Source organism: Vicia villosa, linkage group LG3, assembly GCF_029867415.1.
Source record: "Vicia villosa cultivar HV-30 ecotype Madison, WI linkage group LG3, Vvil1.0, whole genome shotgun sequence".
NCBI lineage: Eukaryota > Viridiplantae > Streptophyta > Magnoliopsida > Fabales > Fabaceae > Vicia > Vicia villosa.
The window spans coordinates 149,742,171-149,761,991 of record NC_081182.1 but is presented as its reverse complement, the minus strand read 5'-3'; the positions used below and the strand labels follow the sequence as shown (position 1 = coordinate 149,761,991).

The 19,821-nt window shown below is 33.3% G+C and overlaps 1 protein-coding gene across 1 annotated transcript; it reads left to right on the top strand.

The window, feature by feature from the left end:
• The first annotated feature begins 15,770 nt into the window (after positions 1–15,770).
• On the top strand, positions 15,771–17,751 carry LOC131662500 (oxygen-evolving enhancer protein 2, chloroplastic). Its single transcript, XM_058932303.1, has 4 exons — positions 15,771–16,073; positions 16,414–16,646; positions 17,126–17,176; positions 17,397–17,751. The coding sequence occupies exons 1-4, from the start codon at positions 15,839–15,841 to the stop codon at positions 17,655–17,657; spliced, it is 780 nt and encodes a 259-aa protein (XP_058788286.1). The 5' UTR covers positions 15,771–15,838; the 3' UTR covers positions 17,658–17,751.
• Positions 17,752–19,821: the final 2,070 nt, after the last annotated feature.

The window sequence follows — 19,821 nt, the reverse complement described above, 5'->3', positions numbered from 1 at the left end:
GAGGTGCCAATAGTAAGGCAAAACTTTGCAATGATTCTTGTATCAGTCCTCAAGAATGTATGCAAAGTGTTTTGAAATCTTTGTTTGAAAATAGGTGGTGTGGAAAACATTTTTCTTTTGAGCAAGAAGTTAAGAGTAACTTAACCCTAGTTATTTGGTATTTCCTATACTTTATTACTTTCCTTGGGGATAATACTATCCATACCATTTATGGGTAGGTAGTCCTATCCATTGGATGTGAAGGGACGAGTGAAGGGTCATCTATAGTCATTGAAGGCAACAGGGTAGAGATACCTTAGCAATTTAGAGGAACTATTATCATTTTTTCGAAGGTACTTCGAGGGAAAAGATCAATTATTCATAGGAAACTCGTAGGGACGTCGAGGGACTATGATCTTTATTTGAAGGGACTATAATGATGTATTTAAGGTCATCTTTTTCTAAGTTACCTCTACGTTCGAGGGACATGACCATTACAATCGAGAAGGCAACCAAGAGGGGATACCCTAGAGGTGTATATGTTAGAGTATGTTGTATTCAGTTATTCTTTTATCTTGGATTTAAAGGTGATCTAACAGTTGATTTTATCTTTCCATACAATCATAAGGCATACATCTAACAAGTATCTAAAAGGTGCAGAAAGTAAAAGCAGAGGTATAGTTCTAGTTACTGTTACAAGGCCTTGGGAGAGATACATAATCATAAATCAACAATAAAAGGGGTGCGGAAAATAAATAGACCTAGACTATTACATCCCTTAGCAGCTACATTATTTAGGAAAAAATGCAAGAAGAATAAATCTATAATATTACATGGTCTTTTGTATGTCCTATACAATTTTTCTAAGATTTAAATAGTGGACGAAATAAAATCAAGAGAAAATTAAAGATAAAGAAGTGATTTTTAGGATTACAAGAAAATTAGGATGAGAACTAATTAACCTAATTACTAATTAATTTAAATAATGGAAACCTACTATTTAATCGAGACGAAATAATAATATGTACCAAATTTAAATCAAATAAAAAAACCTAAAGAGAAATACTTATTTTTGTATTTTTTATGATTAAAAAACTAATTAAGCTAAATAAAATTTTGGTATTTTTAGACTAATTTTTTAATGAAAACAAAAATTGAAATAGTCTTAATTCTAAATTAACTTAAAGGCTTAATTGCAATTTTGGTCCCCCTGTTATCATTTTTTTTTTTGAGTTTTGGTCCCCCTATTTTAAAATCTGAAAATTAGTCCCTATAATTTAGTTTTTTGAGGATTTTGGTCCCCTTGCAAATTCGAAGACAATTTTAAATAAAATGACGCTCATATTGATGATGTGTCAGTGCTAGTTCAACAGGGAAATGTTCAAAAAAACTAATTTTATTTAAGATTTATGTTGAACATGTCATCAATGTGAGTTCCATTTCATTAAAAATTGCCTTCGGATTTGCAAGGGGACCAAAATCCTTAAAAAACTAAAATAAAGGGACTAAAATTTAGAATTTTAAAATAGGGGGACTAAAACTATAAAAAAATGATAATAGAAAGACCAAAATTGCAATTAAGCCTAACTTAAATTAGTTAATTTAAAAAAGTTAATTAAATAATTATCCTAGTCCTATTTTTTGTGATTTTGTTGTTTAATACTTAATTAAAAGACGATTAGTACAAAAGAGATTTAAACCATAATGAAAATAAAAACAAGTGTTAGAACAAGATTTATTCTGATCAATATTCTTGTTTTGATGATAACAATGTATATGAATTTTGTATAAGACAATGTGGTACTCTAATTCTTTGCATTTTCCATTTCAGGAAATATATAAAGAGTATACAGAATTCAGCGCTAAGAAGCATTGACTCAGAAGGTTCAAGATTGCAACATCAGAACATGCTCTCGCAAGACATCAGAAGATGGTCAAGCAGAATCAGAACATGGTCTGTGAAGCATCAGAAGAACATGAGATCAGAAGCAGAAGCACTGAAGTTCTTATGGTATCACGCTCAAGCACTTCAAAGTCTGAAGACAAGAAGATGCTCTGCACCAAGCTGAATGACTCTGATATTCAAACGTTGTATTCAGAAATTTGAGATCAGAAGCAAGTACAAGATGACAGACTATTAAGTCCAATCTCTGACTGACAAAAGGAACGTTAGAAGCTACAAAAGGCAAAGTCAGTAAAAGCAGCAAAAGCATGGCTCGAGGTAGTTGACAAAAGTGTGAAACATTAAATGCAGCGTTGTACTATTCACGCAAAGCATTAAATGCAACCCAACGGTCATCTTCTCAAACGCCTATAAATATGGAAGTTCTGATCAGAAGCAGCAACCAACTATTGTGAAACATACTGAAACGCTGTTGAATTCAAAACTTACGAACTTCATCTTCAAGCTCACAAACTCTTGTAATATTTAGTGAGTGTTAAGCTTAGAACTTAAGAGAAATATCACAGTTATGATTATAGCTTTCTAAGAAGCAATTTATACTCTTGTAACATTTATTTTACATTGATTGTAAAAGGTTCCTAGAGTGATCAGTGAGATCAGTAGACTCTAGAAGACTTAGAAGTTATCTAAGTGGTGATTTCCTAGAGTGATCAAGTTGTGATCAGTATACTCTAGAAGACTTAGAAGGTATCAAAGTGGAAAACCATTGTAATCAAGATTGATTAGTGGATTAAATCCTCAGTTGAGGTAAATCACTCTAAGGGGGTGGACTGGAGTAGTTTCATTAACAACGAACCAGGATAAAAATAATTGTGTTCATTGTTTTTATCTTAAGAGTTTTTAAAGTCACACTTATTCAAACCCCCCTTTCTAAGTGTTTTTCTATCCTTCAATTGACATCAGAGCGCCGGTTCTAGGTGCAAGCACTTAACCATGTTAGAAAAAGATTCAGGGAGAAAAACACAAAGTCAATATGGTTGATCCATCAATAGCTGCATCAACTGCTACACCTGTTTCTAATGATCAAAACAACAATGAAAATGGAAATCGATATTCTAGACCACCAGTATTTGATGGTGAAAACTTTGAATACTGGAAAGATAGATTGGAAAGTTACTTTCTTGGTCTAGATGGTGACTTATGGGATCTTCTTGTGGATGGTTACAGACATCCTGTAAATGCTAGTGGAGTAAAGATGTCAAGACAAGAAATTGATGATCAAAAGAAACAATTCAAAAATCATCACAAGTCAAGGACTATTCTGCTAAATGCTATTTCTCATGCTGAATATGAGAAGATATCAAACAGAGAAACTGCCTATGACATCTTTGAATCCTTGAAGATGACTCACAAAGGAAATGCCCAAGTCAAGGAGACAAAAGCTCTTGCATTAATCCAGAAGTATGAAGACTTCAAGATGGAGGATGATGAAAACATTGAAGCAATGTTCTCAAGATTTCAAACTCTAACTGCTGGAGTAAGAGTGCTTGACAAGGGATATACAAAGGCTGATCACGTCAAGAAGATCATCAGAAACTTGCCTAGAAGATGGGGCCCAATGGTGACTGCATTCAAGATTGCTAAGAATCTGAATGAAGTCTCTCTTGAAGAGCTGATCAGTGCCCTGAGGAGTCATGAAATAGAGCTAGATGCTAATGAACCTCAGAAGAAAGGTAAGTCTATTGCTTTAAAATCAAATAATAAAAAATGCACTAACGCTTTTCAGGTTGAAGAAGAAGATTCTGAAGAGTCGGAATCAGAAGAAGAAGAAGAAGAAGAAGATGAACTGTCCATGATCTTCAGAAGGGTAAACCAACTCTGGAAGAGTAAACAAATGAAGTTCAAGAACTTCAGAAGTTCAAGAACTTCAGAAGTTCCTAAAAGCCTGAAAGAGGAGAATCTTCTGGACTCAGAAGATCTGACAAAAAGAAGATCACGTGCTTTGAATGCAAGGAGCCAGGTCATTACAAGAGTGAGTGTCTAAAGCTTCAGAGGGAAAAGCCCAAGAAGAAGTTTCAAAAGAAGAAAGGCCTTATGGCTACTTGGGACGATTCAGATTCATCAGAATCAGAATCAGACTCTGAAGATTAGCAGGCAAATATTGCGCTCATGGCCACTGTTAATGATGGATCAGAATCTACATCAGAATCAGACTCAGACTCTGAAGAGGTATTTTCTGAACTTTCTAGAGATGAGCTAGTTTCCAGCTTAACTGAAATTCTGGAAATCAAGGCTAAGCTTAGTATCAAATACAAAAAGCTGAGAAAGCTCTTTGCATCTGAAACTAAGAAGCTTGAATTAGAAAATTCTGAACTGAAGGAAAAAGTTTTAAAATTATCCAAAGATGTTGAAACATCTTATAGTTCAGAAAAGTCTATTCCAAGCATGAATAATATTCTCAAGGAATATGACTTGAGTTTCAGAAAATTTCTATCTAGAGGTATTGGAAGAAGTCAACTTGCCTCTATGATATATGCAGTTAGTGGAAACAAGAGAGTTGGCATAGGCTATGAGGGTGAAACCCCATACAAACTTGAATCTGTGGATGATATGAAAATCACATACAAGCCCTTGTATGATCAATTCAAGTATGGCCACTCCCATAATATTAGGCTCACATCACATGCTAAGAGTTTTCACATTACACACACTAAGAAGCATGTGACACAGACTAGAAAATATCATGTTGCGCAAACTAATGAATATCATGTTGTACCTCCTGTTAATTTTCATGCTAAACCCAAGTTCAATCAGAACTTGAGGAGAACTAACAAGAAAGGACCCAAGAAATTGTGGGTACCTAAGGAAAAGATTATCCCTGTTGCAAATATCCTTGGCAGCAAAGAAGACAAAGCAAAACATGTCATGGTACCTGGACTCTGGGTGCTCGCGGCACATGACGGGAAAAAGGTCTATGTTCCAAGACCTGGTGCTTAAATCTACTGGAGAAGTTAAGTTTGGAGGGAACCAGAAGGGCAAGATCATTGGCTCTGGAACCATAAGTATTGGTAACTCTCCTTCCATGACTAATGTTCTGCTAGTAGATGGATTAGCTTATTACTTATTATCCATAAGTCAATTAAGTGACAATGGTTATGACATAATCTTTAATCAAAAGTCTTGTAAAGCTATTAGTCAAAAGAATGGCTCAATCCTATTTACAGGCAAGAGAAAGAACAACATTTACAAGATTGATCTTCAAGATCTTAAGAATCAGAAGGTAACTTGTCTTATGTCTGTTAGTGAAGAGCAATGGGTCTGGCACAGAAGATTAGGCCATGCTAGTTTGAGAAAGATTTCTCAGATTAACAAACTTAATCTGGTCAGAGGACTCCCTAATCTGAAATGTAAATCAGATGCTCTTTGCGAAGCATGTCAAAAAGGGAAGTTTTCCAAACCTGCATTCAAGTCTAAGAATGTTGTCTCTTCCTCTAGGCCGCTAGAACTTCTGCACATTGATCTGTTTGGCCCAGTCAAAACAGCGTCTGTCAGAGGGAAGAAATATGGATTAGTCATCGTAGATGATTATAGCAGATGGACGTGGGTAAAGTTCTTGAAACACAAGGATGAGTCTCATACAGTGTTCTTTGACTTCTGCACTCAGATCCAATCTGAGAAAGAGTGTAAAATCATAAAGGTCAGAAGTGATCATGGTGGCGAATTTGAGAACAGATTCTTTGAGATTTATTTCAAAGAAAATGGTATTGCCCATGATTTCTCTTGCCCTAGAACTCCACAGCAAAATGGAGTTGTAGAGCGAAAGAATAGGACTCTACAAGAAATGGCCAGAACCATGATCAATGAAACCAATATGGCTAAGCATTTCTGGGCAGAAGCAATAAACACTACATGTTATATTCAAAATAGAATCTTTATAAGACCTATTCTCAATAAGCCTCCTTATGAATTGTGGAAGAACAGAAAGCCCAACATTTCTTATTTTCATCCATTTGGATGTATATGTTATATTCTGAACACTAAAGATCATCTGCATAAGTTTGATTATAAGGCACAGAAGTGGTTCCTTCTTGGATATTCTGAACGCTCTAAAGGCTACAGAGTATACAATACTGAAACATTGGTTGTTGAAGAATCAATCAATATCAGATTTGATGATAAGCTTGGTCTTGAAAAGCCAAAGCAGTTTGAGAATTTTGCAGATATAGAAATCTCTAACTTAGATCATGAAGAACCCAGAAGAAAAGTTTTAGAAGATCAAGTTGCTGCCTCTTTAGAGAATCTTAGAATATCTGAAGAGCCAACACCCAGAAGATCTTCTAGACTCAACTCTGCTCATCCAGAAGATGTTATCATTGGAAAGAAAGATGATCCTATCAGAACAAGAGCATTCCTTAAGAATAATGCAGAATGTCAATTTGGTCTAGTATCTCTGATTGAGCCAACTTCCATTGATCAAGCTCTGGAGGATCCTGACTGGATAATTGCCATGCAAGAAGAACTAAATCAGTTTACAAAGAATGATGTTTGGGATCTGGTTCCAAGACCAAAAGGATTTAACATCATTGGAACTAAGTGGGTCTTCAGAAACAAGCTAAGTGAAAAAGGAAAAGTTGTAAGAAACAAAGTCAGACTGGTTGCTCAGGGCTATAGTCAGCAAGAAGGCATTGACTATACAGAAACCTTTGCACCAGTGGCCAGGTTAGAATCTATTCGCTTATTAATTTCATTTGCCACTCAGAATAACATCACTCTGTATCAGATAGATGTTAAGAGTGCCTTCTTAAATGGTTATATAGATGAGGAAGTATATGTCCACCAACCTCCTGGTTTTGAAGACTCTAAGTCTCCAGAACATGTTTTTAAATTAAAGAAATCATTATATGGCCTGAAGCAAGCTCCTAGAGCTACGTATGAAAGATTAAGTTCTTTCCTTCTGGATAATGGTTTCACTAGAGGAAAAGTGGATACTACTCTCTTTTTTAAAACCTTTAAAAAGGATATTTTAATTTGTCAAATATATGTTGATGATATTATCTTTAGAACCTCTAATGCTACACTTGGAAAGGAGTTTGCTAAGTCTATGCAGGCTGAGTTTGAAATGAGCATGACGGGAGAACTCAAGTATTTCCTTGGGATCCAGATCAATCAAACTTCTGAAGGAACTTATGTTCATCAGACCAAGTATGTGAAAGAACTTCTGAAGAAGTTTAATCTTTCAGAAAGCAAAGAAGCAAAAACTCCTATGCATCCAACGTGTGTTCTAGGTAAGGATGAGGTAAGTAAGAAGGTAGATCAGAAGCTCTACAGAGGTATGATTGGATATCTTCTATATCTTACTACTTCTAGACCTGATATTTTATTCAGTGTTTGTCCGTGTGAAAGATTCCAATCAGATCCTAGAGAATCTCACTTAACAGCTGTTAAGAGAATTCCGAGGTATCTGAAAGGTACTACTAATGTTGGCTTAGTCTACAGAAGATCTGAAGAATATAACTTAGTAGGATTTTGTGATGCTGATTACGCTGGAGATAGAGTTGAAAGGAAAAGTACTTTTGGAAGTTGTCAATTTCTTGGAAGTCACCTGATCTCCTGGTACAGCAAGAAGCAAGCTAAAATTGCCCTCTCTACAACAGAAGCAGAATATGTTGCTGCTGCTGGATGTAGTACACAGATGCTCTGGATGAAGAGTCAGCTAGAAGATTATCAGATATATGAGAGTAACATTCTTATCTTCTGTGATAATACTTCTGCTATTTGTTTATCTAAGAATCCAATCTTACATTCCAAAGCTAAACATATTGAGATTAAACATCATTTCATTAGGGACTATGTTCAGAAGGGTGTTCTATCTTTAAACTTTATTGATACAGACCATCAATGGGCTGATATCTTTACAAAACCCCTTGCTGAAGATAGGTTTAAGTTCATTCTGAAGAATATCAGTATGGATTTATGCCCAGAATGAAAGGATGAGAAGTTCTGATATATGGATTAGATTTGAAATGATAAGTTTTATTTTCTTATAAGAAGTTCTGATTGTTAATCAGTTAGATATTCTGATTCTGTTATTCCTAACGTTTCATATGTCTAAGTTGATTCAAAATCTCTTTTAAAGCAAAACAGCTGTCACCAGCTATTCCAGAAGATGAACACGTGTTCACTCTAATTGGACAAGCATGCGTGCAGCTGATGAGACGCCGCCCTAGGTAACTGTGCAAATCATTTCAAATATCACGTTTTACCCTAACGTCACTCAACATAAATGCATTTGATTTTCTGCATTTTGTAACTGTTCATTTTTAGAATTTAATTGCATTTAGTTTTCAAATCCGTGCCTATATAAACTCATCTCCATAACATTTCATCTCTTTCCATTCTCTCTCTTTGTTCATTGTCTATATTTGTTCATCTCTCTCGTTTTGCATAAACCCTAGTTACTAAACCCTAATCTCAGTGTGTATCCATGGCTTTATCTTCAATTGTTCAACGCAAGGCATCATCGTCACATCAAGTTCAACAAAAGAAATCTGCAAATCTTCCTTTGAAGTCTTGTTCGATTCCTTATGATTAACTAGAGGTTCTCTGCGAAACAATGGTGGATTTTGAAAATCTTATGGCACATGATTTCAAAACCAAAACTGCAATGCTAGTACAAGGATGGTAAAATTTCTATGAAAGGTTGATTGGACCAGTTTACCCCTTATTGGTTAAGGAATTATGGACACATGCTACGGTTACTTCAACTGCCATCATCTCCTTTGTGCTAGGGCATGAAGTTGTTGTGACTGAGAAGCTGATAAGAAAATTGTATGGTCTTGATGGTATAGATGGAATCACTGGGGCTCTTCATGGAAGAACTGATTGGGATAAAATTGATCGAGAGGTGTTTTCTTCTGGTGTTGCCTCTCCCTACACTACTGACTTGAAGCCTTCCTACAGAGTATGGGCTGAGATCATTCTGGGATCTCTCTATCATAGAAAACCATCAAACTCTGCTACCTATGTCAATCAGGATCAGAAGTATATATTATTCTGCATTGAAAAAGGCATGAGAGTAAATCTACCACACATTCTTTTTCAACATCTGAAGACAAATATTGAAGAATCAAGAGATGAAGAACGTCAGAAGTATCCCAACCTCAAGAAGAATACTATTCCTTTTGGAAGAATGATTTCAGATATTCTGATTGAGAGTGGCTTGATAGATATTCTGAGAGCAGTTGGCTCATCTCAGAACTTGACTGCTATCCGAGGGAGTATTTTGAATGTTCAGTCTCTAAAAAGGATGCAGCTGATTGAAAAGGCGACCACTCCTCCAAAAGTGTTTCCAGATATTCTGACAAGAAGAACTCCTATTGTGAGTTTCTCTCACATGTTCAAAGAGGAGCTAGACAAATCTGTTAAACGCTATCTGAAGTCATGTGTTAAAGCACAAACTTCTGTTGATCCTGCTTGGATTCGAGGAAGAACTCTTCCATCTCTGGATGAGTTAAGAAAGAAGGACAAGAAGAAGAAAGAAAAGAAGCTGAAGAGAAAGGTCACAGAAAAAGGACCTGATGCTAAGCAAGCAAAGAAGCAGAAGAAACCTACAGAGTCTCTCAAAATACCCAGAACCGAAGAACAGTTTGAGAAGCTCATTCATAAAATTTACCATGCAGATTCTTCTGACCTCCCCCCTCAGAAAAAGCCACCTCCTTATGAAATTCCATCTTCTTCCACCACTACAAAAAGAAACCGTCCAATTCTTTCTACACCAGTTCTAAACCCTCAACCACTAAATGCTATCTCAACCACCTCCACCGTAGATTCTTCATCCTCCTTATCCTCTTCTATTACCCCTGCTTTGTTCTCAAGAGAATCTAAACCCTATAGTCTTCTTTACCCTGACTATCGTTTCACCTTCAATCCTTCTGAATCCTCTTTTGATACTTGTTATGACTTGTTAAAGTATAAGGTCAGAATAGGGTTGGATACTCTGAGAGCTGCTCATGACTCCAAGATGGATCATGTTACTACTGGAAAGTTATGGAAAATCTTTGAGAAGAATATTCAGACTAATCTTCTGTACATCCAGAAGAAATGCTTGGCTGATGCATCCGGACCTTCTGGTTACTTTTTGGAGTTAGATGATGGTAAGTACTATCATCCCATCAGAAGCTGGAAATCTCTTGAAGAGAAGGAATTTTTTGATGAGCTTGAAGAAGTTCATCCTCTTGCTACGGTTGTGTGGAAGCCTCAGTATCACGTTTTGACTAGAGACCTTTAGTCCATATTCAACTGGTTAAGGGAGAATCCCTCTGCTAAAGCACCAAGTATGGTATATCCAGAAGTTGAATATCCATCAGAACCAGTTGCTCCTACACCTCCTCAGAATTTGGCTGACATTCTTCTGGCCCTTGAGAATTCAGATGCTGCTATCCCTTCTCCTGTATATGCTGAAGTTGCTTTTGAATCAGAAGCTGATGTTGGGAATCAAGATGCCGAGACTCATTCTGCTGAGAATCATCCTGCTATGAAATCTCCTGCTAAGGAAAATCAAGCTGATGTTCTCATGGTCGATGTTGCTGATGAGAATCCTCCTCTTATGGACAATAGTTTTGAATCTTCTTCTGCTGGACCCTCAATGCTGATAAACACCATGAAGGCTCTTCAACAGAATCAAGCTGATTTAGCTTCTCGTCTGGACAAGCATGAGGATACTCACAATGAGTTCAGATCTTTCATGAAGACGCAGACAGAAGACACTACTGAGATTAAAAACCTTCTGTCCATGTTAGCTTCTAAGCTAGCCTAGTCGTAGTGTGTCTTTGGTCTTAGATGTTTTCTTATTTTATGCATCTATTTCTTGCATGTGCTTCCATCTCTTGTACTTCTGATATATTGTGTTCATCAATGAAATCATTATCTTCTTCACTTAATGTATCTTTTATCATCTGAATCTTTTAATGCTTTTTGATGTTATGACAAAAAGGGGGAGAAACATGATAATTGATTTGGTTTATTATATCAGTTGCTGGGATTAAGTCTCAACATTTCCTAACATTATTTGCAAGATCTATGTCTTTGAGAATTTTTGAAGGATTGAAGATATTCTGAAAAAAGCTCAACATGAGAAGCAAATACATGAGGAAAAGCAATTCTAAAGAAGCATGCTCATGAAAATTGAAGCAAGCTTAGTGCTGTGAAGCTTCAAGATCAGAAGCAAGAAGAATGTTCTGATATTCTCTTTGTAGAATATGCTCCGATACATTTTCTTCTCTTAAATGCTCTGATACATGCTCTTTCTTAAGAATGTTCTGATACATTCATGCACTAATATTTTTTGTCTAGTATGTTCTGAAACATTTCAGGATGTAAAGATGCTCTGATGATGCTCTAATACATTCAAGAATGTTCTGATTCAATCAAGCATGCTAAGACAACAAAGAAGAAATTCAAAGCTCTGAAGCTGTCCTATGGAAGCAAGAAGCAGAAGCTCTGAATTTTCTAAAGTTCTAGGCAAAGTGAAAGTCTCTGCTGAAACGAAAAATACTCAGGGAAGTCTTTTATTTATAAATTCTTCTAGTATTTATTTCAGGGGGAGATTGTTAATCTCAGGGGGAGACATATTCACACACTCTGATTATATGCTTATGCTATATCTGTGTAATTGTCTTTTGTCATCTGATATTCTGATTGCAAATTCATATCAATTATATATGTTTTTGTCATCATCAAAAAGGGGGAGATTGTTAGAACAAGATTTGTTCTGATCAATATTCTTGTTTTGATGATAACAATGTATATGAATTTTGTATAAGACAATATGGTACTCTAATTCTTTGCATTTTCCATTTCATGAAATATATAAAGAGTATGCACAATTCAACGCTAAGAAGCACTGACTCAGAAGGTTCAAGATTGCAACATCAGAACATGCTCTCGCAAGACATCAAAAGATGGTCAAGCAGAATCAGAACATGGTCTATGAAGCATCAGAAGAACATGAGATCAGAAGCAGAAGCACTGAAGTTCTTATGGTATCACGCTCAAGCACTTCAAAGTCTGAAGACAAGAAGATGCTCTGCACCAAGCTGAATGACTATGATATTCAAACGTTGTATTCAGAAATCTGAGATCAGAAGCAAGTACAAGATGACAGACTATTAAGTCCAATCTCTGACTGACAAAAGGAACGTTAGAAGCTACAAAAGGCAAAGTCAGTAAAAGCAGCAAAAGTATGGCTCGAGGTAGTTGACAAAAGTGTGAAACATTAAATGCAGCGTTGTACTATTCACGTAAAGCATTTAATGCAACCCAACTGTCATCTTCTCAAACGCCTGTAAATATGGAAGTTTTGATCAAAAGCAGCAACAACTATTGTGAAACATACTGAAACGCTGTTGAATTCAAAACTTACGAACTTCATCTTCAAGCTCACAAACTCTTGTAATATTTAGTGAGTGTTAAGCTTAGAACTTAAGAGAAATATCACAGTTGTGATTATAGCTTTCTAAGAAGCAATTTATACTCTTGTAACATTTATTTTACATTGATTGTAAAAGGTTCCTAGAGTGATCAGTGAGATCAGTAGACTCTAGAAGACTTAGAAGTTATCTAAGTGGTGATTTCCTAGAGTGATCAAGTTGTGATCAGTATACTCTAGAAGACTTAGAAGGTATCTAAGTGGAAAACCATTGTAATCAAGATTGATTAGTGGATTAAATCCTCAGTTGAGGTAAATCACTCTAAGGGGGTGGACTGGAGTAGTTTCATTAACAACGAACCAGGATAAAAATAATTGTGTTCATTGTTTTTATCTTAAGAGTTTTTAAAGTCACACTTATTCAAACCCCCCTTTCTAAGTGTTTTTCTATCCTTCAACAAGAAAACTAGAAAAATAAAATGGCATGAGCTGGGATCGAACCCAGGTTTAGTGGTTCATCGACGTACTCTTTCCACCATCTTTGTTATTGGCCTTTGTTGATTATAAATCAAATAAGAAATAATAAATATGAAAATAAGTGCTAGTTGGAAAATTCAAAAGCAAGTCAACACTGGGCACACGCGTATGGGAGGGACGAATGAGAACGCGTGAAAATGCCACGCCACCGGTCAAAAGGTCATCGTCACTATTCATCTCCTTCTTCTTTTTGAATCCAGAATCAGCTACAATTTTGCTACGCTTCTGGCGCGAATTTACTATGATTATTTCGTTGCTATCTCCTGCAATTATTCAAACCTGCACAAATCGACCTATACAAAAATGATAACACCCCAGATCCACTATATCAAACATTGCTAATTCAAAACTTTATCAACAAAATACATCGAATACAGCAGTTTGAGAAAAAATAAAAAATTTTCAACGAAAATCACAAAGTCAAACCACAAAATCACAAACAAAAATCTGCCGACCCTGCAACTTCAAACCGACCCTGCTGCAACTCTTTACATAACCTCGTCAATTTGCCAAAACAAAAATAAGGGCAGCGTTAGAACTTGCCTGAAATATCACATAAATTAAAGCCGTATCAAAGACTTTGAAATCAACGAAAAATTATGGATTAGGTTTTTTCAATTTCATATATATAAACTGAAAGGGAAAAAACCATACCTCAACAATCTTCTTCGTCATTGTTAGAGAAAGAGAAAGACTGCCTCAAAAGAGATGGAAGACGGAAAAACAAAAGAGAAAAGGATGGTGACGATGTTACCGAAACCAATTCACACATCATTCTTGTTTTGGTGGGATACAAAAATATCATATGATGGAGAAGAGGATGGTGACAATGTTACCGAATACAGAATCTCAACGATAGTGGAAGATGATGAAGATAAATATGGTTGAGGAAGAGGAAGAAGAACAGGAACCTGTGCGCAGAGAGAGAAAGAGAAAAAAAGAGGATGAAAGAGAGAAAAGAGAGATGCAGTGAGGGTACATAGGAAGTAAGAGAAAGAAAATTTTGAATTAAAGGTCTCATTGGTTAGAAACTATTTGACATCAGCAACCCATTTAAAGAGAGGAATCAAAGGCATAAAATAGTAAACACATATCTGAAATATAAACAGATGACATCATTGGTTAGAAAAAGTAATTTTAGGACATAAAATACCCTTAATTTGGGGATGTGGAAGATGAAGAGGTTAGGGCAAATATGGATTTTCCAGAACCATTGAAGCTCTTAAATGGTAGATTGTTGGAGGTAAAGAGTTGAACCCACAACCTCCCATTTGCAATTCAACTGCCTAACCGCTAGGCTGAATGTTTGGTTTGTGTTATGTGTCCATCGAATGTTATTAATAGCATAATTCTTTTGTATTTATAATTTTAATATATTATTACATGATATTTATAATATACTTATAGTATATTTAAAATACTGAAATATTGATAAAATATTTATAATATATTTAAATATTCAATATTTAAAATATTGAAATGAAATATATTTAAATATTTTAACATTTAAATATATATATATATATATATATATATATATATATTATTTATTTATCTAAATATTTAAATATTTGAATATATTTATTTAGATAGATAAATATTTTAATATTCAATATTTAAATATATTTTAATGTTTTATTACTTTATTTAAATATATTTAATTTCAATATTTAAATATATTTTATTTCAATATTTTAAATATGTTTAAATGTTTTATTTATTCATATTTAAATATTTTATTAATTTATTTAAATATATTTAATTTCAATATTTGAATATTTAAATATTTAAATATATTTAATTTCAGTATTTTAAATATATTTCAATATTTTATTTATTTATATTTCAATATTTTATTTATTTATTTAAATATATTCAAGTTATTTAAATATATTTAATTTCAATATTTGAACATTTAAATATTTAAATATATTTAAATATATTTAATTTCAATATTTTATTTATTTATATTTCAATATTTTATTTAATTATTTAAATATATTTAATTTTAATATTTTAAATATTGAATATTAGAATATTGAATATTAGAATATTGAATATTTCAATATTTTAAATATATTATAAATATTTTATCAATATTTCAATATTTTAAATATATTATGAATATATTATAAATATATTATAAATGTCATGTAATAATACATTGGAATTGTAAATATAAAGAAATTATCCTAATAATATTATTCAATGCATTGATAATAAAAAGTCAAACTCTCAGCCTAGTGGTTAGGATAATAAATTAAAAAAAATGAGATAATCTTAAAAATAATAATAAATTAAAAAAATGAGATAATCTTCAAATATTAGGGAAATTCATATAATTTTTTTATAGAGAATTTTTCAAAAAAACGCTCATGCCCATATGGTAGAAAGAGAATAGGTATTAATCCTAAATTTTATAAACGTGATCTATATGATAATAGCTTTCAATCCAACGGTAGATTTTAGTATATAGATACGATGTGAAGAGTTATCAGATGTGTCATATTATTAAATTTGACACATTAGTGTCATATATATATATATATATATATATATATATATATATATATATATATATAACTCAATTTATAAAAAAAATAGAAAAAATATATTAATAATCAGTTTTTATTTTTTCGTGTTCTACTAAAGTTTTTTTAACATTAATTTTTCACAAAAAATAAAGTACTATGATTAAACCCTCGTGAACATAATAGTAATGTCTTTAAGTGCACAAGAAGCCAAAAACAAAATAAATGTGCAATATGCCATGTGGAACCAATCACAGCCCTTACAACCTTATCCCACATCACAAATGCAATCAAACTTTACCACTCATCCATTCCAAAATCCAATATCCAAAACCAACCACATGCTCATTGCCACATCAGATCCACCATATCTAAATCCAATTCAAAGTTCACAAGCCTTTACTCTTAGAGTGTCAAGTTCACAAGAAAAAAAAAAAACTATAGCAGCATACTCTAAGAAAAATGGCATCTACACAATGTTTCTTGCACCACCAATATGCTCTTACTACTCCATCTAGAACCTTATCTCAACGCCAAGTTGTTACCACCAAACCAAACCATATTGTTTGCAAGGCACAGAAACAAGATGATGTTGTTGATGCTGTTGTGTCTCGTAGGTTAGCACTTTCTGTTCTCATTGGTGCTGCTGCTGTTGGCTCCAAGGTTTCACCTGCTGATGCTGCTTATGGAGAAGCTGGTATCTTCTCAAATACTCTTTTATTAATCCAACCATTTGATTAAGATTAGAATATAGTTTTCGATATGGGTCATCTGATCTCTTGTCGAACGGTGGAGATCCGTGACTACTTACGTGTTCAGTGGATTTTCACCGTCTGACGAAGATCAAATGACATGTAGTTTTACTATATTTACTTTGAATACAATTTAGAGTTTATGTGACTGCATAGAATCCGAATTGAATCAACTATGTCTTTGACATGATGATCGAAACTCATGAATGTGATGTGAGTTTAAAGTGAAATATTTTCATTAATGGTTGAGAAAATGCATTGTTTGATTGGTTATTTTGGTTTCAGCTAATGTGTTTGGAAAGGCAAAGACAAACACAGACTACTTGCCATACAATGGAGATGGATTCAAACTGTTGGTGCCAGCTAAGTGGAATCCAAGCAAAGAGAGAGAGTTCCCTGGTCAGGTTCTTAGATATGAGGACAATTTTGATGCAACAAGCAATGTTTCAGTTTTAGTCCAAACAACTGACAAGAAGTCCATCACTGACTATGGTTCACCTGAAGAGTTCCTATCTAAGGTTTTGAAAAAATCTCAAACTTTTGCCTCTTTTCTATGTATACTAAAATTTTGATAAAATCATTAATATAGATTTTGTTATGCTGATACATTATTTCATATTCAACCCTGCCCGATGGAGTTTGAGTTCCGTATCTTGATATATGTCCTTATTTTACTCCCATCTTAATGTATACAAGTATTATCCCCGTAACTTCAAATTTCTAAATTCTTCGATGGTTGGCTGCAAATAAGATTGACACTAGTAGGAGTTATCTATGGATTTCATACTGTAAAAAGAAGAATTTTTTGATGATTTTTGTAGTGAATGGCAGAATTCGTTGTTATGTAAGGAAGGAATGTGAACAATATAAACCAATAAATGTGCATTGGTTTTGAGTGAAACTTCCTCCAATATTCAAATGAACAATGCCTTTGAGTTTTAAAGGCAAAGACAACATTTCTTTGTTGAAATTGAAGATTTGATTTTCCTCTTTGCAGGTGAACTATTTGCTTGGAAAACAAGCCTTCTTTGGACAAACTGATTCAGAGGTAATTTGTTGATGATTTATAACTACCATGCATTAAGAAAATTGAAATGATTGAATGTAAACCACGTGTACCGATGTCATGTTGATATCATACATTGACATGTGTCAGACACCAGACATGCCTTTGGTTTTAAGTGTTTGTTGTAACTTTTTGCGTTTGCTGTTCATCTTTCACTAATTTGTACAATTCATCCAACTATTTCTTAACTTGAATTCTTCAGGGAGGTTTCGACACAAATGCTGTAGCTGTTGCAAACATCTTAGAGAGCTCAGCACCAGTGATTGGCGGGAAACAGTATTACAACATTTCGGTATTGACAAGGACTGCTGATGGAGATGAAGGTGGAAAGCACCAGCTGATTACAGCAACTGTAAATGATGGAAAGCTATACATTTGCAAGGCTCAAGCTGGTGACAAGAGGTGGTTTAAGGGAGCAAGAAAGTTTGTGGAGGACACTGCAAGTTCATTCAGTGTTGCCTAATTAAGAACTTTGGTGAAGGGCTATTATTTTGCATGTAAATCTTATTCTTAAGTAAGCAAGCACTTGGAGTTTTAATTTATAATGGCTTTTTTAACCTGCTCTTTGATTAAGAATTTCAAGTTGTTACAAGCCTTTTAAGAAGCACAATAATATGAAAAATCATTTGTTGGAAGAAATTCAGCCTCTTGAATGGATAAAACTTAAAAGTGTCTCAAAGATTATCTCTTAATAAGTGGTTCAAGGTTTGTCCATAAAATGGTTACAATGTTTTATTAGGACGTGTGTTGAAAAGAGTGTATTTTGTTCTTTAGTAGTGTTTTTGAACAAGTGGTATAGGTTGATCAAGATATGTTAAGAATATGCGACTCTTGAAGATATCTATGGAGTATGTTAAACAAGTGGCAACTAAAGTAGATATGCACATCATGCATTAATGAAGAATAGAAAAAACTAAAAAAGGAGAGTTAAATTTTATTTTTTTAGTTTTACAGGGCAGGCTGAAACTAATATATGGGCCCATAGGAAAGGAATTTGTTAGTGTGAATTTCTCTAACAAACAATAGTCAAATAATTTTAGACAATTTCTTTCTATCCTCATATGGGGTGCAAACTCATCCTGAAAACCTCCAAAATATTTTTTTGAAAGTGTATTTCCGAAGACACTCATTTCATATTTTTTCTAATTTTGAAAATGCATCTCCGAAATAATTTTTTTTGGATATACATCTCCGAAAATATTTTTTTCTAATTTAAACGTTGAATTTAAAATGTCAAGTCTTTTTCGGATATGCATATCCGAAAAAACTCTTCCCAAAAGAAATTTCGGATATTGGTTAGTTCGGATATGCATATCCGAAGTATTATTCCAAAAAAAATTTTATTTTATTTTGAAAAAAAATATTTATTTATAATAGTTTATATGGTTAAAAAATAATAATATATATATATATATATATATATATATATATATATATATATATATATATATATATATTCACAAATTTTAAAAAATAAAAAACCTATAATAATAATAAGATCATTTTATACATTTTATATGCGGTTAATATTGTTTATTGGAATTTATATGGTTAATGTGGTTTATTGGAATTTAATAGTAATTACCTTTTAATGGAATTTAATAGTAATTATCTATAATGATTATTTTTTAAATGGTATATATTTAATATGCGGTTAAATATTTATGCGGTTAAATTATAAAAGTAATTACCTTTTTTTAAATTATAAAATTAATTTGTCACAATATTATGCGGTTAAATATTTAATTAATTATATATCTTGATAAAAATGATATATATTTAATTATATATCTTAATTAAAATGGTATGTATTTAATTATATATTTTGGTTAAAATGGTATATATTTAATTATATATTTTGATTAATATAATTAATTATATTATTAATACAATTGATTCACCTTGATTTTAATTTTTTAATAAATATTGAGTTTTTTCAGATATGCATATCCGAAAAATCCCAAGATCAAAAATTGGGTTATTTCGGATGTGCATCTCCGAAGACACATTTTTTATAAAAAAAAAAGGTGTTTTCGGAAGCGCACATCCGAAATCACCTTTTTTTTTAAGAAAAAACGTGCCTTCGGAGATGCACATCTAAAATATAGGGGTATTTTAGAAATTTCACTGCGGGTTTATAAGAAGGCATATGGGTGTAAAAAGAAATTGTCTAATTTTATCCAATAAAACGTTTAAACGGTAACATCCTTCTTCAAACTAGAATGGATGTTTAACATTCCTAGTTTGGTAGCCAAAAGAGTATAAGGTATCTTGTATAAAGGTTTAATGAACAGGTCTTCCACTTGATTTTTAGAGTCAATTGACATTAGGTGGATGATTTTAGATTGAATTTTGTTTCGACTAGATGACAATCTAACTCGATGTGTTTTGTACGATCGTGAAAAACAAAGGTTGGTTGCTATGTGAGTAGCCCTTAAGCTTGTCATAGAAAATGGTGACAAGTTTAGAGTGATGAATGTAGAAATCTTCCAATAGGTATAACAATCACTAAGCCTCATAGGAAGTGTTGGACAAGGCTCTATACTTTGCTTTTGAAAAGGATTTGGAGATCACTTGTGGCTTTTTGCATTTCCAGCCGATGAGGCTTGATCCAAGGTAAAAGTTGA

Bases quoted from the DNA above. Each gene is read 5' to 3' on its own strand.
- LOC131662500 (XM_058932303.1), top strand. From the start codon at position 15,839: ATGGCATCTACACAATGTTTCTTGCACCACCAATATGCTCTTACTACT. The intron at 16,647-17,125 runs GTTTTGAAAAAA...TCCTCTTTGCAG, and splicing joins CTGAAGAGTTCCTATCTAAG to GTGAACTATTTGCTTGGAAA. The intron at 17,177-17,396 runs GTAATTTGTTGA...TGAATTCTTCAG, and splicing joins TTGGACAAACTGATTCAGAG to GGAGGTTTCGACACAAATGC.